This window comes from Suricata suricatta, chromosome 13 (assembly GCF_006229205.1).
Source record: "Suricata suricatta isolate VVHF042 chromosome 13, meerkat_22Aug2017_6uvM2_HiC, whole genome shotgun sequence".
NCBI lineage: Eukaryota > Metazoa > Chordata > Mammalia > Carnivora > Herpestidae > Suricata > Suricata suricatta.
In genome coordinates this window covers 13,506,521-13,524,169 of record NC_043712.1, presented here as the reverse complement: position 1 = coordinate 13,524,169, position 17,649 = coordinate 13,506,521, and the positions used below count along the sequence as shown (strand labels likewise).

Below are 17,649 nucleotides of genomic sequence, written 5' to 3'. Positions count from 1 at the left end.
TACTTCTGTTTCTGTCACTGTAATCTTTTCTGGAGACATTTAAAACCAATACAAAATTCAAGAAAATTTACAGTTAAATGGAAGTTTTCGATAAAAAGGGAAAGACAAAAAGCTGAGCTTACTTAAGAAAGGGGAAGGAGAGGAGCCCCTCACAGTGACACAGTAACAGTGACACGTAAGGAAAAAGGTATCTCATGGACATCTCTGAAAGCACGAGATGCCCATCCAGGCTGGAAGGCATCTTACAGATTATCTCACTGAACATCTCATTTCCAAGATGTGAAAACTGAAGTCCAACTGGGGTCTGTACTGTGGCTAGAGACTACCAGATAAAACTAGAACCCAAGACTCAACTCGAACCACTAGGTAAAAAAATGGATTCATCAAACCCTGGAACACTGGCCTGTGGGAGCCTCCTGAAGCCTGGAACAAAGACCGGAAACCAGGTGACTTCAGGGCTACTCGATTTGGCAGAGAGCCAACTCTAAACCCAGCAGAGGCTAGAAGAATAAAGTTGTTCCTAAATAATCCAGAAACACGAACATATGCATCAGAAGATGTTAGGAAGACTGGGGGTGTGGGGAGGGCACCCCTCACCTTCCCTAAACACTGACGACAAAGGTGCACAGGAGCAGTCCAGCCAGACAGCAGCAGAAAGGAACAAAAAAACATAGTCTCTGTTGTCTACACACTTAGTGAGGCAAAAGACTGACAAGAAAAGTTGATGTCCTCTGCAGGCATTAGGAAAAGAGCCAGGAGAGAAGGACACGAAAATCCTGCTCTGGGACAGCTGTGGGCTCCTGTGAGAGGCTGCGTTAACTCAAATTTTAACTAGGACACTGCCAAGTAGTGTGTGTCCAAGAGCTCAACCAGAACGGGCAGGGCCCGGTAACCGGGACAAAGAGGGAACACGTGAAGGAGGTCAGCTGAGAGGGCGAGAAAGACAAGTGACAGGGACAGGGAAACTGCACATGGTCCTCCCCCGCACATACGAAGGGAAGGGTGTGGGAGGCCGGACATCACGAGCTCTAGAAGCAAGAACTCGGGTCCAAGCAGGGTGCAGTGGATATCAGGAAGGGAGAGGATGGAGCAGCAAAGAAAACTCCTCACACTCGACCTATCTAAACTGAACTGTAGGCCAAACTGGTTTCTCCTCCTTACTTCCTTGCTAGCTCTTTCACCCAGTTGCTCAAGCAAGGAACCATGGCAACCATCCAACTCTCTGCCTTATTCAAGGGACAAATTCAATCACCAAGATCCATTGATTTTACCTCTTAGTTTTCTCCTACTTTATTCACTACTATTTAAATTGCCACAGTTGATCCAAGATGTCACCTTCTGCCTGCACTGGTGCCAGGAGTTGCAACTGGTCTCCCGACATCTACTCTTTGCCCCTTTCAGTCAGCTAATCTCACTCTAATATCTACTCCTATCACCACCTCATTTAACTTTAAACCCTCCGACGGCTCTCTACCGCACTCACATCTCCAGCACAGGCTCCTTCAGTCTCGGGGCAGACTGGTCACTCGGTCTACCAGGTTCCTTACTGCACATGCACACACACCCCGCCCCCCACACTTAGTTAATGCAGATACTCCTCCTTCAGAGCTCCGCTCAAACCTCTTCTTCAGAGAAGCTTTCCCCAACTAATTCCTCAGCCAGGTGGGATCTCAAAGCACCCCATACCGTGTTGCCCCTCGCCCAACCATTAAAACACCTAGCTATTTAATGTCAGTCTTTCCCTCCTGCTGGTTAGTAATTTCTACAAGTTTGGGAAGTATTTCTACAGGTTGCCAATGCCTAAAACACAGGTAGGTGCTCAGTAAATATCTGCTAATGAATACAGCAGCGGTGCAATGAACACTGGCAAATAAAAACTCCTACAAAAGAGATCCAAAGGAAACTGGGAAAACAGCAAGAAAGTGCAGCAAGTCCCACATCACCAACGCAAAGCAGGACCAACCAGAAACCTAAATAACCAGGTGGCTAGGGGACAGGACCCAAGCCTGATGAAGATGAATGGACTCCAACCACTGAAGCCCGAACACGTGGAAGAGGGGAGTGCAGGTCCTGACAGGCTCACAGGTCCCTTGAACTCTGATTACTGTAGAACTGGAAACAGACATCCCTGCTGGGCCATCCGAGGCCCTTGAACCTAAATCACCTTGCTTGCTGTACTGAGACAGCTTAGCTCAAGAGATTACAGATCTTAGACTTACTGAGCACCGTGCTACCACGTGTGCTCTGCTTCTCTTCAGTTAGCTTCAAAGCATCAGTAGCCCGACCTGTTCTTGGCAACTGAGGCCACAGGAGTTGCACTAAGATTTCAGAAGAGGCTGGTCTATTTGTGCTGCAGAGGGTGAGGAGGCAAGAGATAAAATGGCCCCTTTCAAAGAAAAACCTAGGGGTGCCTGGGTGGCGCAGTCGTTTAAGTGTCTAGCTCTTGATTTCAGCTCATCATGATCTCATGGGTCACGGGATCAAGCCCCATGTCAGCTCTGTGCTGACAGTGCAGAGCCTGCTTGGGATTCTTTCTCCCTCCCCTCTCTCTGCCCATACCCTGCGTGTGCTCTCTCTCTCTCACACAATATAAACAAACATGAAAAAAAATTTTTAAGAAAAATCTAAACTTAACACTTCCTAGCAACAAACAAATGTCTGGTTTATTGCTCAAAGCTAGTGTATCTGAATAACAAAAATTACCACAGCTTTTTTCTAGGAGCCTGGACTCTCTTTCAGCCATTCTAAATAAGAGAAATACAGACATGAGAAAGGTAAATGTGGGATCAAATTAAAATCTTTAGAGATTCTAAATATTCCACCATACCTTTGCATCCCTCCTATGCAAATTTTAATTCAAAACAAGATTTTGTTTTTCAGGGCTCTTTGCAAGGGGACTTGGCCTTAAATTGTAGCAAATCAGCAGCTACAGTTGCACTGTTCTGTCCTCAGCTTCAGGATGTTTCCCATGTCCAGAATCGCTCCAAGTAGTCTCCTAGTTCAAAGCATTCAGCAAACAATGGCAAGGCAAAGCCAAGAAACAGACACCTGATTTCCATGACAAATAAGGTAATGCTGTATTAGCTAGTGGAGCCACTTTCTGTGGGGGCTCTGTAGGGGCTTATACAGCAACACAAATTGGAACAGAATGGAACCTGTCCCCTGTTGGCAGAGTCACCCAAAGGAATGGAGAGATCAGTAACCATCCCAGCTGGTGTAATAATGAATTGTTTCAAAACCAACTCATGATTGATGCCAAGTAAAAGCACTGAGCACCCAATGAAATATGGCCTGATTGAAGAAATAAAGTATATTTGAAACAAAAAAAATAAAACACATTTTAATTCAAAACAAAAACAATATTAAACTGTAATAAAGATAAGATTCTTCTCATGCTGACTACTTGGAGTTTGCAAAGCATCACATTCTTTCAAAAGTTCCTTCTCTCTGGCTTGCTGGTACCTTAAGCATATGCCTACTGGATGATGCCAGATGGACATGGCAGATAGAAGGATGGATGGATGGACAGACAGAAGGACAGACAGATGCAGGACTAGGGTGAGTTATGGGATGTTGGGCAAGGCCCATACCTTCTCTTGGCTTCAGTTTCCCCATCTGTGAAATGAAAAGCTTAAACTAAAGTTTTCTAGGGTCTATTCCAGTCTTTTTTTCCCCTCGAAGCATAGTTATCAATCATTTCTAGAAATGATTCTGACAGCTTGGAAACCTCATTTGTTAGAAATGTAGGTCTCACTCCAGGAAGATATAAAAGGGTTATTTATAACTGCACGACCAGGGAGACAGGGCCCAACAACGTCCTACTGGCCAGCACGACACATCTCATACAAGCTGCCTCCAGTCATGCACAGAAACACTGATGAGAACGTCCAATTTTCTGTTCCAAGTCAGCATTTCCTGCCATGCTGTGGAACACTAATTCTGTGAGCCCTTAATAGGTGCTCCTCAAAAAAAGGGCTTTGTATACAAGGAGTGTGAGGTACAGTGGGTTAAATAAATTCAAACAGGCTTCTCTACGTAGTGCTTCCCAGAGCTGTCAGTCAGACAGATCTGCTGGGTCTTGTACTTGGTCCTCGTTACAGGTATTCCATTTAATCTTTACTTTATAGGTCAGAAAATTGAGGCACAGAAAGGTTAAGAAACTCACATATCATCCAGCTCATAGGAGAGGATACCAGATGTTAAACCAAAGTAAGTTCTCTTCATCACCATAAGGCACTGGCTTCCATCAGCCTCCAGCATGCTTACAACTGCCTTCAATCTCCAAGAAGGGTCTACGGTATGCATAGACAAAATTATCTTGTCTATGGACTTCTTCTTATTTCTTTGAAGAGAAAGCCTACAAATTCTATTTTTCTCTAAATCTTTCTACTAGTCAACAGAAGGCCACTTGATCCCTCAGTGCAGAATTTCAGACCAGGGAGTAGAACTTAAAATATCAGAGCTAGACATGCAGATGGCCAACGGACACATGAAAAGATGCTCAACATCATTTTTCTTTAGGAAAATGCAATTCAAAACCACAATATGAAGATATCACCTCACACTTGTCAGAAGGGCTAAAATCAAATACAGAAGAAAAAACAAGTGTCGGGAAGGATGTGGAGAAAAAGGAACCCTTGGGCACTGCTGGTGGGAATGCAAACTGGTGCAGCCACTGTGGAAAACAGTATGGAGCTTCCTCAAAAGGTTAAAAATACCAGCAATTGCACTACTAGGTATTTACCCAAAGAATACAAAAATACTAATTCAAATGGATACATGCACTCTTACGTTTACTGCAGTATTATTCACAACAGCCATATTACGGAAGCAGCATTAAGTGTCCATGGATAAGATGAATGGATGTGTGTGTGACTACTTTTCAGCCATAACAAAGAATCAAATCCTGGCACACCTGGGTGGCTCAGTCAGTTAATCGTTCTACTCTTGACATGGACGCAGGACGCGAACTTCGGTCATGAAATCAAGCCCAATACTGGGCCCCTGTGCTGAGCACGGAGACTGCTTGGGATTCTCTCTCTCTTCTCTCTCTCTGCCTCTCCCCCATCACACTCTCTCTCTAAAAATAAACTTAAAAAAAAAAAGAATGAAATCTTATCATTCGCAGCTACACAGATGGAGCTATCGAGTATAATGCTCAGTCAGAGAAAAACAAATATTATTATTATCACCCATATGTGGAATTTAAGAAACAAAACAAAAAAGCAAAGGAAAAAGAAAAGAGAGAGTGAGAGAGACAAACCAAGAAACAGACTCTTCAGTGCTGAGCACACACTGACGGTTCCCAGCAGGGAGGAGGGTGAAGGGATGGGTGAAGCAGTGATGGGGACTAAGGGGCGAGCCGCTGCGGCACGCCCTGGGTATTGCACGGCAGTACTGTGACACTGCGTGGTAACTGTGCTGGAATAAGAAACTTAATTTTTAAAATATATTAAAAAATATATTAGAACCATAGATCTGTTTATAACTGATATAGTAAACATTTCCCAAACACAAGCTACTGACTGGTTTATCCAAGTATTTAGTCTTGACTTTACTATCAAACCACAACAAACAAACAAACAAATGGGAACAGACTGTCAAAGGTTAAAGGCTCAAGGAAACATTACCTGAGAATATCGTAACTGGCAAAGTCCCACTGGTAGAGACCCAGCGCTGAACTACAGACAATGTATCTGCCATCAAAATGAAGTCTTGGCTGCAGGCAGATACTCCTATCCTCAGAGACAGACAATGTCTTCAAACACTTGCAGTTAATTTCTCTCCCAATTGGCCAAATCTACAGATAAAAGAAAATTAGACAAGATGACAAATCACATCACCATAGACAAGCTTACCCTTAAACAATGTGGCCTGTGGTTGCTGAGGCCAGATATAGGTGAAGCAGATGAGCAAGATCACGGGTTTTATAGTTGAGAGGCATGGGTCCCAGCTCTGCTGCTGCATGTATGTACTGTGTGATCTTAGGTAAAATCCCTAACCTCTCTGAATCTCAACTCCCACAATGAAGATGCCTACCACATGAAACAATGATAAAAAAAATGCAGAATTAAGAATGTATATAACAGTGCTCTGTTAACATTTTGCAAATTGTTTTTATTATTATACAAGTAAATCTTTGTTTTCCAATAGGTTTAAGATGACTTATAGTAAGACATTCCTGCTTCTTGAAATATTCCCCGTGCTACACCATTTTAATTTTCTTATATTTGCAAGTTTTTCTTTAATAAGGCAAATTAATGGAAGAAAAAAACCCTCACCTTGATCTCATATTTGTCCGCACTTAAGAGTATGTAGTCTCCAGGGCTGTGCAAGAGAGACTTGACTTTACACTTCTGCAAAACCACCTAGAAATATAAACATTCATGTTACAGAGAGATCCTTTTAGAACTGTTTCTAGATCGCTTTTTTAAACATTAAAATATGAAAAAGCTGAAATTAGGTGGTACAACCAACCAGATTCTCTATATTGTCAGCAGGATCTAAAACTGTCTAATGATGGCAGCATTTACTTTCTGCTTTAGTCTGGAAGCAAACATTTGGAATGATTTTAAAACTGTAAAATATGACCTCACAGAAAGTGTGAGAACAGGAAAGAAAACAGTCTGTAGACCTAGAAGTAGTTACAAATGATCTGTTTTCATGAGCATGTGCAGTGTAAGGGAAAAAGCACTGGACCTGGGACCAGAATCTGCCAAGGGACTCTGCAACCTTGGACAAGACCATCTAGCACCTTTGTTTCTCATCTTTAAAATAAGAGATGAGGCATTTATTAGATGTCAGAAGTGCAATGGAAATGAAATAAAATAATTAAACGATGACGAGGATGATGAGGATCAGAGCTAGCCATCCATTAGCACTCGGGATAGTCTGTAAACACTGAGGCGCCAGTTATTCTGGTCATAAGTCAGCACAAAGGGAGGAGGCAGCCAGGCTCACTTGTTCCGATGCCCGGGTTGCAGACTCAAATGAAACCGTCAGACCTACTAACCACAGGCACCATGCTGGGTTTGTCCCATGACCTCACTCAGAATTCACAGGAATTTAACAGATAAAAGTCAGGCCCCGAAGGGAGGGACGACTTGTCTAAGGCATCACAGTCCGCATCCTGGCCCCAACTCCAATGTTTTTAACACAACACCAAACTGTCTTATGTAACTTTCCCACTGAAATATTCAATGTGCCCAATACAGAACTGTGGTAAAAGATACGGAACATAAAATGTACTATCTCAACCATTTTAAGTGTGCGGTTCAGTGGGGTTACTGCCCTTCTCACACTGCGCTCCTTCCCCAGCCCCACCTATTTCAGGAAAACACATTCACCCACCCGACCTGAAACCCAGCGGACATCAGATTCTCCCTCCTTGTTCCCCACGAGTCGGTATGTTCAGTTGGCAGTACCTTAAAGGCATATCCTTCGTGTGTGCTCTCTTTCTGAGCTGCCACCTGGGTCGGAGCCACAGGTATCTTTTGCTTAGCTTATTGCAAGCGCCTAACGGGTCTCATTATGTCCACTGTGCCTGACCCCAATCCACTGTTCACTCAGAGGTTATTTTCTCCTTGCTCAGGACACCCAACTGCTTCTTGCTCCATGTAGGACATCCACAGTCCTTACCGTGGTTGGCACACATGACGGCCCCGTCTCCCACACCACCCCCGGCACAGCTCCACTGGCCTTCAGGTCATCAAATGATCCGGGTTCTCTCCCGCCCCAGGGCCTGGGCATACCCTGCGCACACTGAACACTCCCCGGCTCCATACACAGCTACCTCTAATTTCCTCGTATTTTGTCCCTTCTCAAAAAGCTCTCCTATGAAAAAGCTCAGTCTTTCTCACAGAACACTGCACTTTTTCCTTCACAGCACTTAACACAATTTGTAACTATATATTTATTTATGAGATTACTACTTAAGAACTCTTTCTCCTACTGGGCTAACATCCGTATCAAGCCTGGGTCTGCTGTGCTCACTCCTGTATCCTCCACTCCGCACAGAAATGCCTGGTAAGCTCAGGAGCTTACCTCACAGCCTTCTTTTTTTGAAAATGAGAAAACACCACAATATTCTTATAAGGACTTTATTATATACAGTTTTTCTTTGTTCCACTTCTTGCAATTATTTTTTTAAAAGAAAACTGCTCCTCTGATTAATAAAGAAATGTTATCCTAAAAGGAATAAAGCACCCACAATTCCTAATAACCACCTTTAACACTTTGGTGCATAAACATATTTATTCAGAAACTGATATTATACTCTACAGTTTTATTGTGACCTGTTTTATTTGCTCCCTCTACCCACCAAATACATTGGTGGTATTTTTCAGGTCCTAAGTCATTCATTTGTTAAACTATGTACTGTCTTTCTCTCGCTGGGCGCTGGTGTAGGCCATCATGCTTTGCAGGTGCATCCACTCCACCTCATGGCTCACCTGCCACTTACAAGGCAGCACCTAGCAGCCTCCACCCCACCCTCAGCTCCCTCACCCCTTCAAAGCCTGGTGTCAAGGAGATTTCTTCCTACCTTGGTGACCCATTCCGTGTGCCCGGTGAGTGTGTTCAGGCATGTCCCAGCAGATAAAGCCCATACTTTCACAGTGAAGTCTGCAGAGCCACTCACCAAGATATCCAGTTCATCATTGTAGTCAACGCTAAACACTAGTATATATAACATACACAAAGTTAAAACATGCCCCTGAGGGGTCTTTTATAATAGAGTTCAATAACGTTCCTTCTCTCTAGCTGCTCAACCATATAATTTCTCAACCACAGTTACTCTAAGAATGGTGCTACTCAGCTAAGAATTAAAAAAAATATATATCCAGTTCAAAATTCTTGTTATGATTACTGCTTATTATTCTGAGGATGGAATGTCCCTAGAGTAGCACAATCTTTTATACTTGTGCTAGCTTTAAAGAAAGAGGTAAAACCAGTGCTGGAGATAACGGCGTTTCCGCTCAGGACTGCCTGCCTGATACTACACAAAACTAGTCCAGCTGATGCAGGGAAAACAGGCACATGAGTGTCCCTACTGAGCTGTGCACTATGTGTTGCAGCGAGACTCAATGTCAAGAATCATACCCATAATCAAGACAAGCCAGTGTAATGAGAAAAACAAAACACACACAAGTATCTCAAAGGTCACACTAACCCATTCTCTTAAACTGTTTGAATTTCTTCACAGGTGTACCCTGTGTGCCCCCAGCAGCTAAAACAGTGCCTGAGTACAGCAAGTACCCAAAACATTTGTTTTTAAATGCCTGCCAAACTCTAAATGAACACTGGGGACCCAGAGATGGAGGGCTTTTCCTTAAGGAACTCAGTCTAAGTGAGGGGTGAAGGAGGAAGTCCAAAAAAAATTAAATGTTTACCTCTTGCTAGGGAAACACCAAGGAGAATGACTAACTCTGCCCAGGGTTATCAGGGAAGACTTCAGGGAAGAGGCGGTATTGGAGATGGGCCCTGAAGGATGAGTAGAGTTTATCAAGAAAAGAAAGAGAATATTGCAGGTAGAGGGAACAGCAAAGGCATGGAGTTATGGAAAGGCCACAGCAATGTCCAGGGAACAGTAACGAGGAAATTTTTTAGAGCAGGGCTCTTGAAGTTGATCACCTGGAAGTCAATGTACATCTTGACACTATTGAACAATATACTCAATTTAGTTAAGTTCCATGATAAATCCCAGATCTTCCAATACTAAGTTTTACAACAAACAAATGGTAACAAATAAGCAGACTGAGGAAAATGTGTAAGATGACCAACAAAATGGGGGAAAAATTGTTTTCAGCAGTAAAACAGCTCAGTTCACTTCGAAGTATTACTGAGCCCCAGACACAATACAAAGAACTCAGGACCTAAGGATGAAGAGGACAGGTAGAATCCCTGCCTTGCTGGCAGCACAGCCTGGGAGGGGGGCGGTTCACATTTATTTATATGAGGGGTGTTAGGACAAAATACAGGCTCCCGGGAAACCTGTTCAGGGAGTCCGAGAAGACTGCTCATAAAACGTGATGCTTAAGAGCACAGACTGTGACTCTCGGGGATAACACAGTGGGCTAATGAGGCAAAGGAAGAAGGGAGCTGCTGCACGAGAGGCTGGGAAACAGCTCAGCATGATCCCTGCACAAGGCTCCAGAATCAGCGGAGGTGGAAGCTCCAGCCTCAAGGCTAAATTCAAACGACCAGTTTCTGCACACCAGGCCGCTACAAATTAGGAAATATTCAGGTATCTGTTTCCTTTATCTTCCCTCTAGGCACTGGTTTGTTTTAATCAATTGTGAACCAATGTAAAATGTGTAGATCACACAATCTGAGAACCACGTCACTCCAAAGGATGGTCAGCCCTGATTCTACAAATAAAGTAGGCTAAATTTACAAGTGAAAGACTTACTCAATTTGGAAGTATGGAAGCTGTGAAAAGCAAAAGGGACTGGATTGTTCAACAGGATATAAATGAAATAGTAAGGAGAACTGCCCCCTCCCAGCGTAAGGGTACAAAGAAGAGTTTTGAAATGGGCCAAGAAAAAGCAAAAGTCAGGGAAAAAATTCCAAATAAGGGTACCCTAACTAAAGGGATTAACTGATGTTATTGAGAAACAGAGGAGGGAAACATAGATTAAGTTAAAAAACAAAAATGAAACAATAAAAGGGGTCATGTTCTTGGCTCTTGGTTTTAAGGAATGAAGTTAAAGTAACTGTAGAAACCCCTGAAAAAGGGCAACCCACCCGCCCCTGTGTGCCCCCGGAAGTGCTGGGTCCTGGCTCCGGAACTCCATTCCCAGCAGGCCACAGTGTTGTCAAAGGAGCCTGTCACAAGCTTCTGCTCATCAAATTTCACTGCTGCACAAGTGTGGGTCTGGATGCCATAAACACACTGTCCTGTGCTCACATCCCACAGTTTTGCAGACAAGTCATCTGACCCTTCAAGAGAAAAACAGGGAGGTTAGTAAGAAAACAAACACTAAAGAAAGAAAATCAATCCTCAAACTATGGTATTCTTCAAGCAGAACCTCATGGTTCCTTCCTCTAGCATTCCCACTTCACAGCTGAGAAAAGCGAAGCATGGAGAGGGCAATACAACTCGTTCAAGGTCACCGAAATGGTGCTGACAGCATGGAGCTGGAATGCAAGCTTTTTGGTTTAGTCTATTTCCCTGAACTTTCCAGCTCATAGAGGAGCACTAGACTAAAGCACCTCTTGGCGCTTCTACTTGTAAAATTTCACAATCTTTGACCATCATGAGCTTTCTGACTTGAGTTTGAAATGAAGGATATTACCTATGACTGCATGGATACACCTGCATGCCTATACATCTATGACCCAACACCCCGAACAAATAAAGAATGCTGAATAGTAAAGCTGTCTTCTAGAACAGGTTCTACTTGAAGGGCAAAGATAAGCCTCAGACCACCGGTTAACTTCTGCAAAGGCTGACTGCTAATTCTTTGAGCCATCCTGAAATGTGCAGAGCAACTTCTAAGAAAACCATGGGTAAATTATCCCCAGACATTCACAACGCAACACTGAGCTCATAAAGCCCCTTAAGATTCTGCAGAAAAAAGTAGGCTTTATTTCTGTGTCTGATGAAAATCATGTTAATTCAGGATTAGCTTTAATTATGTTTAGAGGTATAATGATTCAATCACTCTCACAATTTACCTTTATAATAAAAAATAGTAAGAACTGACAAACACATTTTGAGGATATAACAAATATAGTCACTATGACGAGGACCCACTATGCAGGAAAGCAACAAATGACTGGTTTTGGAAAGGATGAAATGACTAAGTCAAGTCGGCCACAATTCTCCCTTTAAGAGTTGGTAAAAAGCCACCGTTCCAGACAATGAAAAAATAGCTACTACCACTAATGAAAGAGGTAGAGCATGAATTTCAACTTGGACAAACCCTAGGAGAACACACTAAAATGAAGACTGTATTTGCTGTCATTTTACTATTTAGAGATACAGTTTCTTCTCTATAAGGGGTGGGAACTCGTGGTTCTCAGTGGTCATAGGAGACATGAGAATCATCTGGGGAGGGGCACTGGGCTGGCTCAGTTGGTAGACCAGGTGACTCTTGAACTCAGGGCTGTAAGTTCAAGCCCCACATTAGGTGTAGAGATTACTTAAAAATAAAATCTTTGGGGGAAAAAAAAAGAATCATCTGGGGAGCTTCATCAAAACATCCATGCAGGGCCCTAGCTTCATTCTAATTTAGAACCTCTGAGGTGGGGCCTAATCATCTTAAAAGCTTGCCAGGTGATTCTAAGGCAGGAGAAATACTTTGAGAGCCAATGATCTAGAATAGCACTCCAATAGAAACATAATACAAACCAAAGATGTAATTTACATTTGTCATTAAAAATTTTTTCTATTGCTTACTTTAAAAAGTAAAAACAAATTTAATACAAATTTCATTAGCTCAATATATCAAAAGTATTATTAATGAAATATTTTATATTCTGAGTCTGAAATCTATGGAGTATTTCCCATTCCACATCTCTGTTTCGACTAACACATCTCAAGAGCTCAAAGTCTTAGGGGGCCTGTGGCAATTATACTGGACAGTATGTCTAGATAGTCTGAACTGTACATTTAAAAAATGGTTAAAATGATACATCTAGGTGTTCCATAAATATGCCTTAGGAAATGGCATGATTGGCTCCTCAGGCTAGTGTATATTTTACCACAATTCGATAAAAACAAAAAAAAAAGGGAGAGATTATCCTAATCCTTAAATTAATTTATAGAGGAAAATATTGGACCACTCAGTTTTACACCCTAGAGAAGCATCGGAGAAGAATTAGGTTGATTTCAGTTCCATATTCCAGTTGTACAAGTCTACTCTTAACTGCTAAGCTCTTAGGAGCCATTGTTCTCTACACCTTTTTAGTTTTATTTCACCCTTTCCTATGAATTCCTGTTTCCTGCAGTGAGTAGTCCAACGTGTTTTCGAGGAGGTCATCAATGATGCAGTCTAAAGATGAAAGGTGAGTAATAAATGTAGACTGTTTTTCATTATATGAAAGGGGAAAAAAACCCTTTCAATTCAGAAGAGAATGAAAACAATACTTTGATATAAAAAATTCCAAGGAGGGGCTCCTGGGTGGCTCAGTTGGTTAAGCATTCGGTTTCAGCTCAGGTCATGATCTCTCGGTTCATGGGTTCGAGCCACACATCAGGCTCTGAACTGACAGCTAGCTCAGAGCCTGGAGCCTGCTTTGGATTCTGTGTCTCCCTCTCTCTCTCTGACCCTCCCCTGCCTGCACTGTCTCTGTCTCTCAAAAATTAAAAAATAGGGGCGTCTGGGTGGCTCAGTCAGTGAAGCCTCTGACTTCAGCTCAGGTCAGATCTCACATTTGTGGGTTCGAGCCCCGCGGCAGGCTCTGTGCTGACAGCTAGCTCAGGGCCTGGAGCCTGCTTCCGGTTCTGTGTCTCCTTCACTCTCTGCCTCTCCCCCTCTCATGCTCTGTCTCTCTCTGTATCAAAAATAAATAAAGCATAAAAAAATTAAATAAATAAATAAACTGGTATTTTAAAATTTTTTTTAAATAAATTAAAAAAAATAAAAATTTAAAAAATTCCAGGGATGCATATATAACAAAGGTAAGCAGAAAACTGAGCTGTAACTCAAATGGAATAAACTATCATATCAAGCAAAGCTTAAATATTAAACTGGTAGAATCAGATCTCAGCTCTCGACTGCCCCTTGGAGGCACCTGCCTCAGATGGCCAACTGAACAAACACCAGCCAGTGCCTCTTTAATACAGGTAATTTTCACTGTCCTCCTTGAAACTCTTCGTCACCATTCTGCTTCTTTACCTCTTCCCTACGTACATTCTTCAAGGATCCATCCTAGGCTCTATTCTTTTTCCACTCCATTTCCTTTTAAAATTTCACTGTTACAGGCACAGCTGTCATGTCACTAGCTCCTCAACCTTTTGCTCTGACCCTAAGCTACTCCCCAAAGCTCTGATGCTGCATTTCCAGACCCTTGGGGGAATCTCCACTCACATCCAACTGCATTAATGTTCATTCCAGGAGAACCTGGGTGGCTCAGTCAGTTAAGCATCTGACTCAATGTCAGCTCAGGTCATGATGTCACTTGGGGTTCCTGAGTTTGAGCCCCACATCAGGCTCTACACTGACAGTCTGGAGCCTGCTTGGAATTCTCTGTCTCCCTCTCTCTCTGCTCCACCTTGCTCATACTCTCTCTGAAGGGGTGCATGGTGGCTCGGTCGGATGAGTGTCATGATCTCACAGTTTGTGGGTTCAAGCCCCACGTTAGGCTCTGAGCTGACAGCTAGCTCAGAGCCTGGAGCCTGTCTTCAGATTCTGTACCACCCTCTCTCTCTGACCTCCCCCTGCTCAGGCTGTCTTTCTCTGTCTCTCAAAAATAAATAAAAAACATTAAAAAAAAAAACTAAATAAGCTTTAAAAAAAAAAAAACTTAAAAATTTTTCATTCCAAATTGAACTCCCTCCACCCTCTCAAATTCATTCCTTCATTTCCTATTCTTGTTACCAGTACTACTACCTTCCCAGGTATACATGTAGCCAGAAATCTCAGTCATTTTTGAAATTGTCTCTTTCCTCGCCACATACTCAGTCCATTGCTAAATCTCGTTAATTCCATTTCAACGGCTGCTCTTCCATGTAACTCCTCCTTTAAAAAAATCTCTACCCTTTAGGCACCTGGGTGGCTTAATGAGTTAAGCATCCGACTTCAGCTCATGTCATGATCTTGTAGTTGGGAGTTCAAGCCCTGCATCAGGCTCTCTGCTGTCAGCACAAACGCTGCTCCAGATCCTCTGTTTCCTTCCCTCTCTGCCCCTGACCCACTCGTGGGCACACTCCCTCTCTCTCAAAAATAAATAAACCCTGGGGTGCCTGGGTGGCTCAGTCAGTTGAACCTCCAACTTCAGCTCAGGTCACGATCTCATGGTTCCTGAGTCCGAGCCCCTCATCAGGCTCTGTGCTGACAGGTCAGAGCCTGAAGCCTGCTTCAGATTCCGTGTCTCCATCTCTCTGGCGCCTCTCCTGCTCATGCTCTGTCTCTCTCTCTCAAAAATAAACATTAAAAATTTTAGTTAAAAAAATTATTAAATAAACCCTTAAGAAAAACAAAAACACCTCTATGCTTACTATCCTAAATCTAGATCTATCTACTCTTACCCTAAAATGCAACAAGTTAATATTTTGATTTAGAAATTCTAGATTTGTCTATGCCAGAGGGTCTCCATATAAGTACTGTCATCCCCCAAGGGAACATTTTAGAAATCTGCAGGGATGGTTTCAAGCATCACAATGATTTCAGGGGTGGAAGGTGTCATTACTAGCCTCTACTGGGCAAAGACCAGAACTGCTAGACATCCTGTAATATTTGGGACAGCACACAAAAAGAATAGTCTTGTATTCTGCATGACCTCTTAAAGGTTTTGCCTGACTGCCTGGTATTTATAAGTGAAAAGCTTATTCTTAGTTGTTTGAGTCTTGGACCTGTTTATTCTGAATCTTCTGCAAGTGTAACTACTAGGTAGACTGAGGAAAAATGTACTTTGCTTTGTTGGGAACTTTTCGCCACTTGAGACCACATCACTGATGGCACAAATACAACACTGTGCTATTTACAACTGTCATGTTCATGACGACAGTACACACACAGGTACAAACATCTAATTACCGTCTTGTGGCACAGCTGTTCTTGAACACATTTAATGTGCATTATTTTAAATTACTGTCTTCTTATTTCTCCTCTGGATCAGAGTCTAGGTATTATATTGATTTTTTTGAAATAGGTGTATGTACAGGTAAGTTATTTCTATGAATTTCACTTCAAGGTAAGAGTATATTGTAAAATATGTTTCAAAAAGAGGACCTGGGGCCTGACAGAAATAAGAAACACCGATCTACTTGGAACAGAATGCTCTGGTCCTGGCCCTTTTTCTGCTCAGAAATCTCTCATAGATTTTTCTTATTGCTTCAAGAAAATTGTTCAGACTCATATTCCCAATATTTAAGGTTTTTTACAATACAGCTCAAGCCAATTCTTCATCTTATATTCTAAGATTCTCTTATACAGTCCTTAATTATATCCCGAGTTCAGATAAAAAAAATTTTTATTTTCCTCCTATAGGCTTCATGCTTAGCCGTTTGCATACTTTGCTAATGCCGATCTTCCTACTGGAAAGTCCTTATTCTCATCTCTCTAAAATCTACCCATTCTCCAAGATTCAATATAAACACTGCTCAATTTTTGCAAACGGATGACGCCACTCCCTCCTTTGAACAACAGTCTGATTTTTTTCCTCATACAATTCAACTATATCACTTGACCGCACCTCTTTTATAGCTGTTGCTTTTCTTATTCAACTATATGCCAAGGTCACAATATGACAGTGTGCAGGTTAAATATGACCCAACCATATTTTAAAAATGTAAATAATACTTAAAAATCAGTACACTTAAAAAAAATCAGAATATTACGCACAAAAATCTAGATTTGGGACTTCTCTTAAAATCAGACCTGACCACCATGAGCCTAAATCCCACACGGCAGTAACTCATGACGGTGGAGCAGCAGCTACCCTGTGCAGAAGGGCAAGTGTTCCCTCATTAGCACAGTCTACAGGGAGACTTTTACTTAATCAGGCTGCCTTCCTGATTCCAGTGTGCATATTCTCTGGGCAAAGAACTATTCTAATGCATCCATACATGCCCTCACACTGTCTTTCACAGAGTGTTTTCTAAATATCTACTGAACAGCACAAAGCACAACACCTTCCTTTCTTACCATTTCAGAACTCAGCAGACGGATAAGTACCTCTTTGCTAAAAGCATGAAACAAAGGTACATATAACTGCATAACAAATTCTTCTCTCATTAGTTATAGTCCCAGGGATGCAGCTATTAGAAAAATTAAACTAATGCTTCTGGATCATTTTCAATAGACACAGCAGAGCATAATTTTCAATACACAAATGATGAATTTAATCAGAATAAAAAATACAAACTATAGACCCACCTAGAGAATAACCTTAAAATGCAGGGTTGGGTGCACAGTTATTGCAGATATTAACCCTCCAGGTAGTTAAACAATTCAGTGACCGTGTCCCATTCACTTCTGTTCCAAGTTAACTGAAGTTTTACTGCATTTCAAAAGTAAAGTTTGATGAGTTTTTTTTTTTTTTTAAAGCTGGATATGGTTCTGAAAATGAGTCAACTGCCAGTATTTGGCTAAGTGTGAATGAGCACAAAGCTCAAAGGCAACACTGCATCTTAACTTTTAAAACTATCTGCCGGGGCACCTGGTTGGCTCAGTCGGTTAAGCGTCCAGCTTCAGCTCAGGTCATGATCTCATGGTTCATGGGTTCGAACCCCGCGCTGGGCTCTGTGCTAACAGCTCAGAGCCTGAAGCCTGCTTCGGATTCTGTGTCTCCCTCTCTCTCTGACCCTCCCCTGCTGGAGCTGCCTCACTCTGTCTCTCAAAAATAAATAAAAAACATAAAAGTAAATAAATAAACAAACAAACAAACAAAAACTACCTGCCATTGATCATTAGGCAAAAAGGACACAGAAAAGCCACCACCCCAACTGGGAAAGCACATCAAAGTATAAAAGAATGGATGATA

At 42.2% G+C, this 17,649-nt stretch overlaps 1 protein-coding gene and 1 pseudogene across 1 annotated transcript in view; one reads left to right on the top strand and one right to left on the bottom strand.

Annotated features, from left to right (window-relative positions):
- Positions 1 to 17,649, bottom strand: part of FBXW2 (F-box and WD repeat domain containing 2) — a 29,656-nt gene that overhangs the window by 4,998 nt on the left and 7,009 nt on the right. Inside the window, exons 4-7 of the mRNA XM_029919549.1 lie at positions 10,744 to 10,938; positions 8,543 to 8,676; positions 6,282 to 6,368; positions 5,631 to 5,800 (exon numbers count right to left, since the gene is read on the bottom strand). Of these exons, the coding sequence (XP_029775409.1) occupies positions 5,631 to 5,800; positions 6,282 to 6,368; positions 8,543 to 8,676; positions 10,744 to 10,938 (586 nt within the window). The remainder of the gene's footprint in view (positions 1 to 5,630; positions 5,801 to 6,281; positions 6,369 to 8,542; positions 8,677 to 10,743; positions 10,939 to 17,649) is intronic.
- On the top strand, positions 2,960 to 3,202 carry LOC115275801 (annotated as a pseudogene).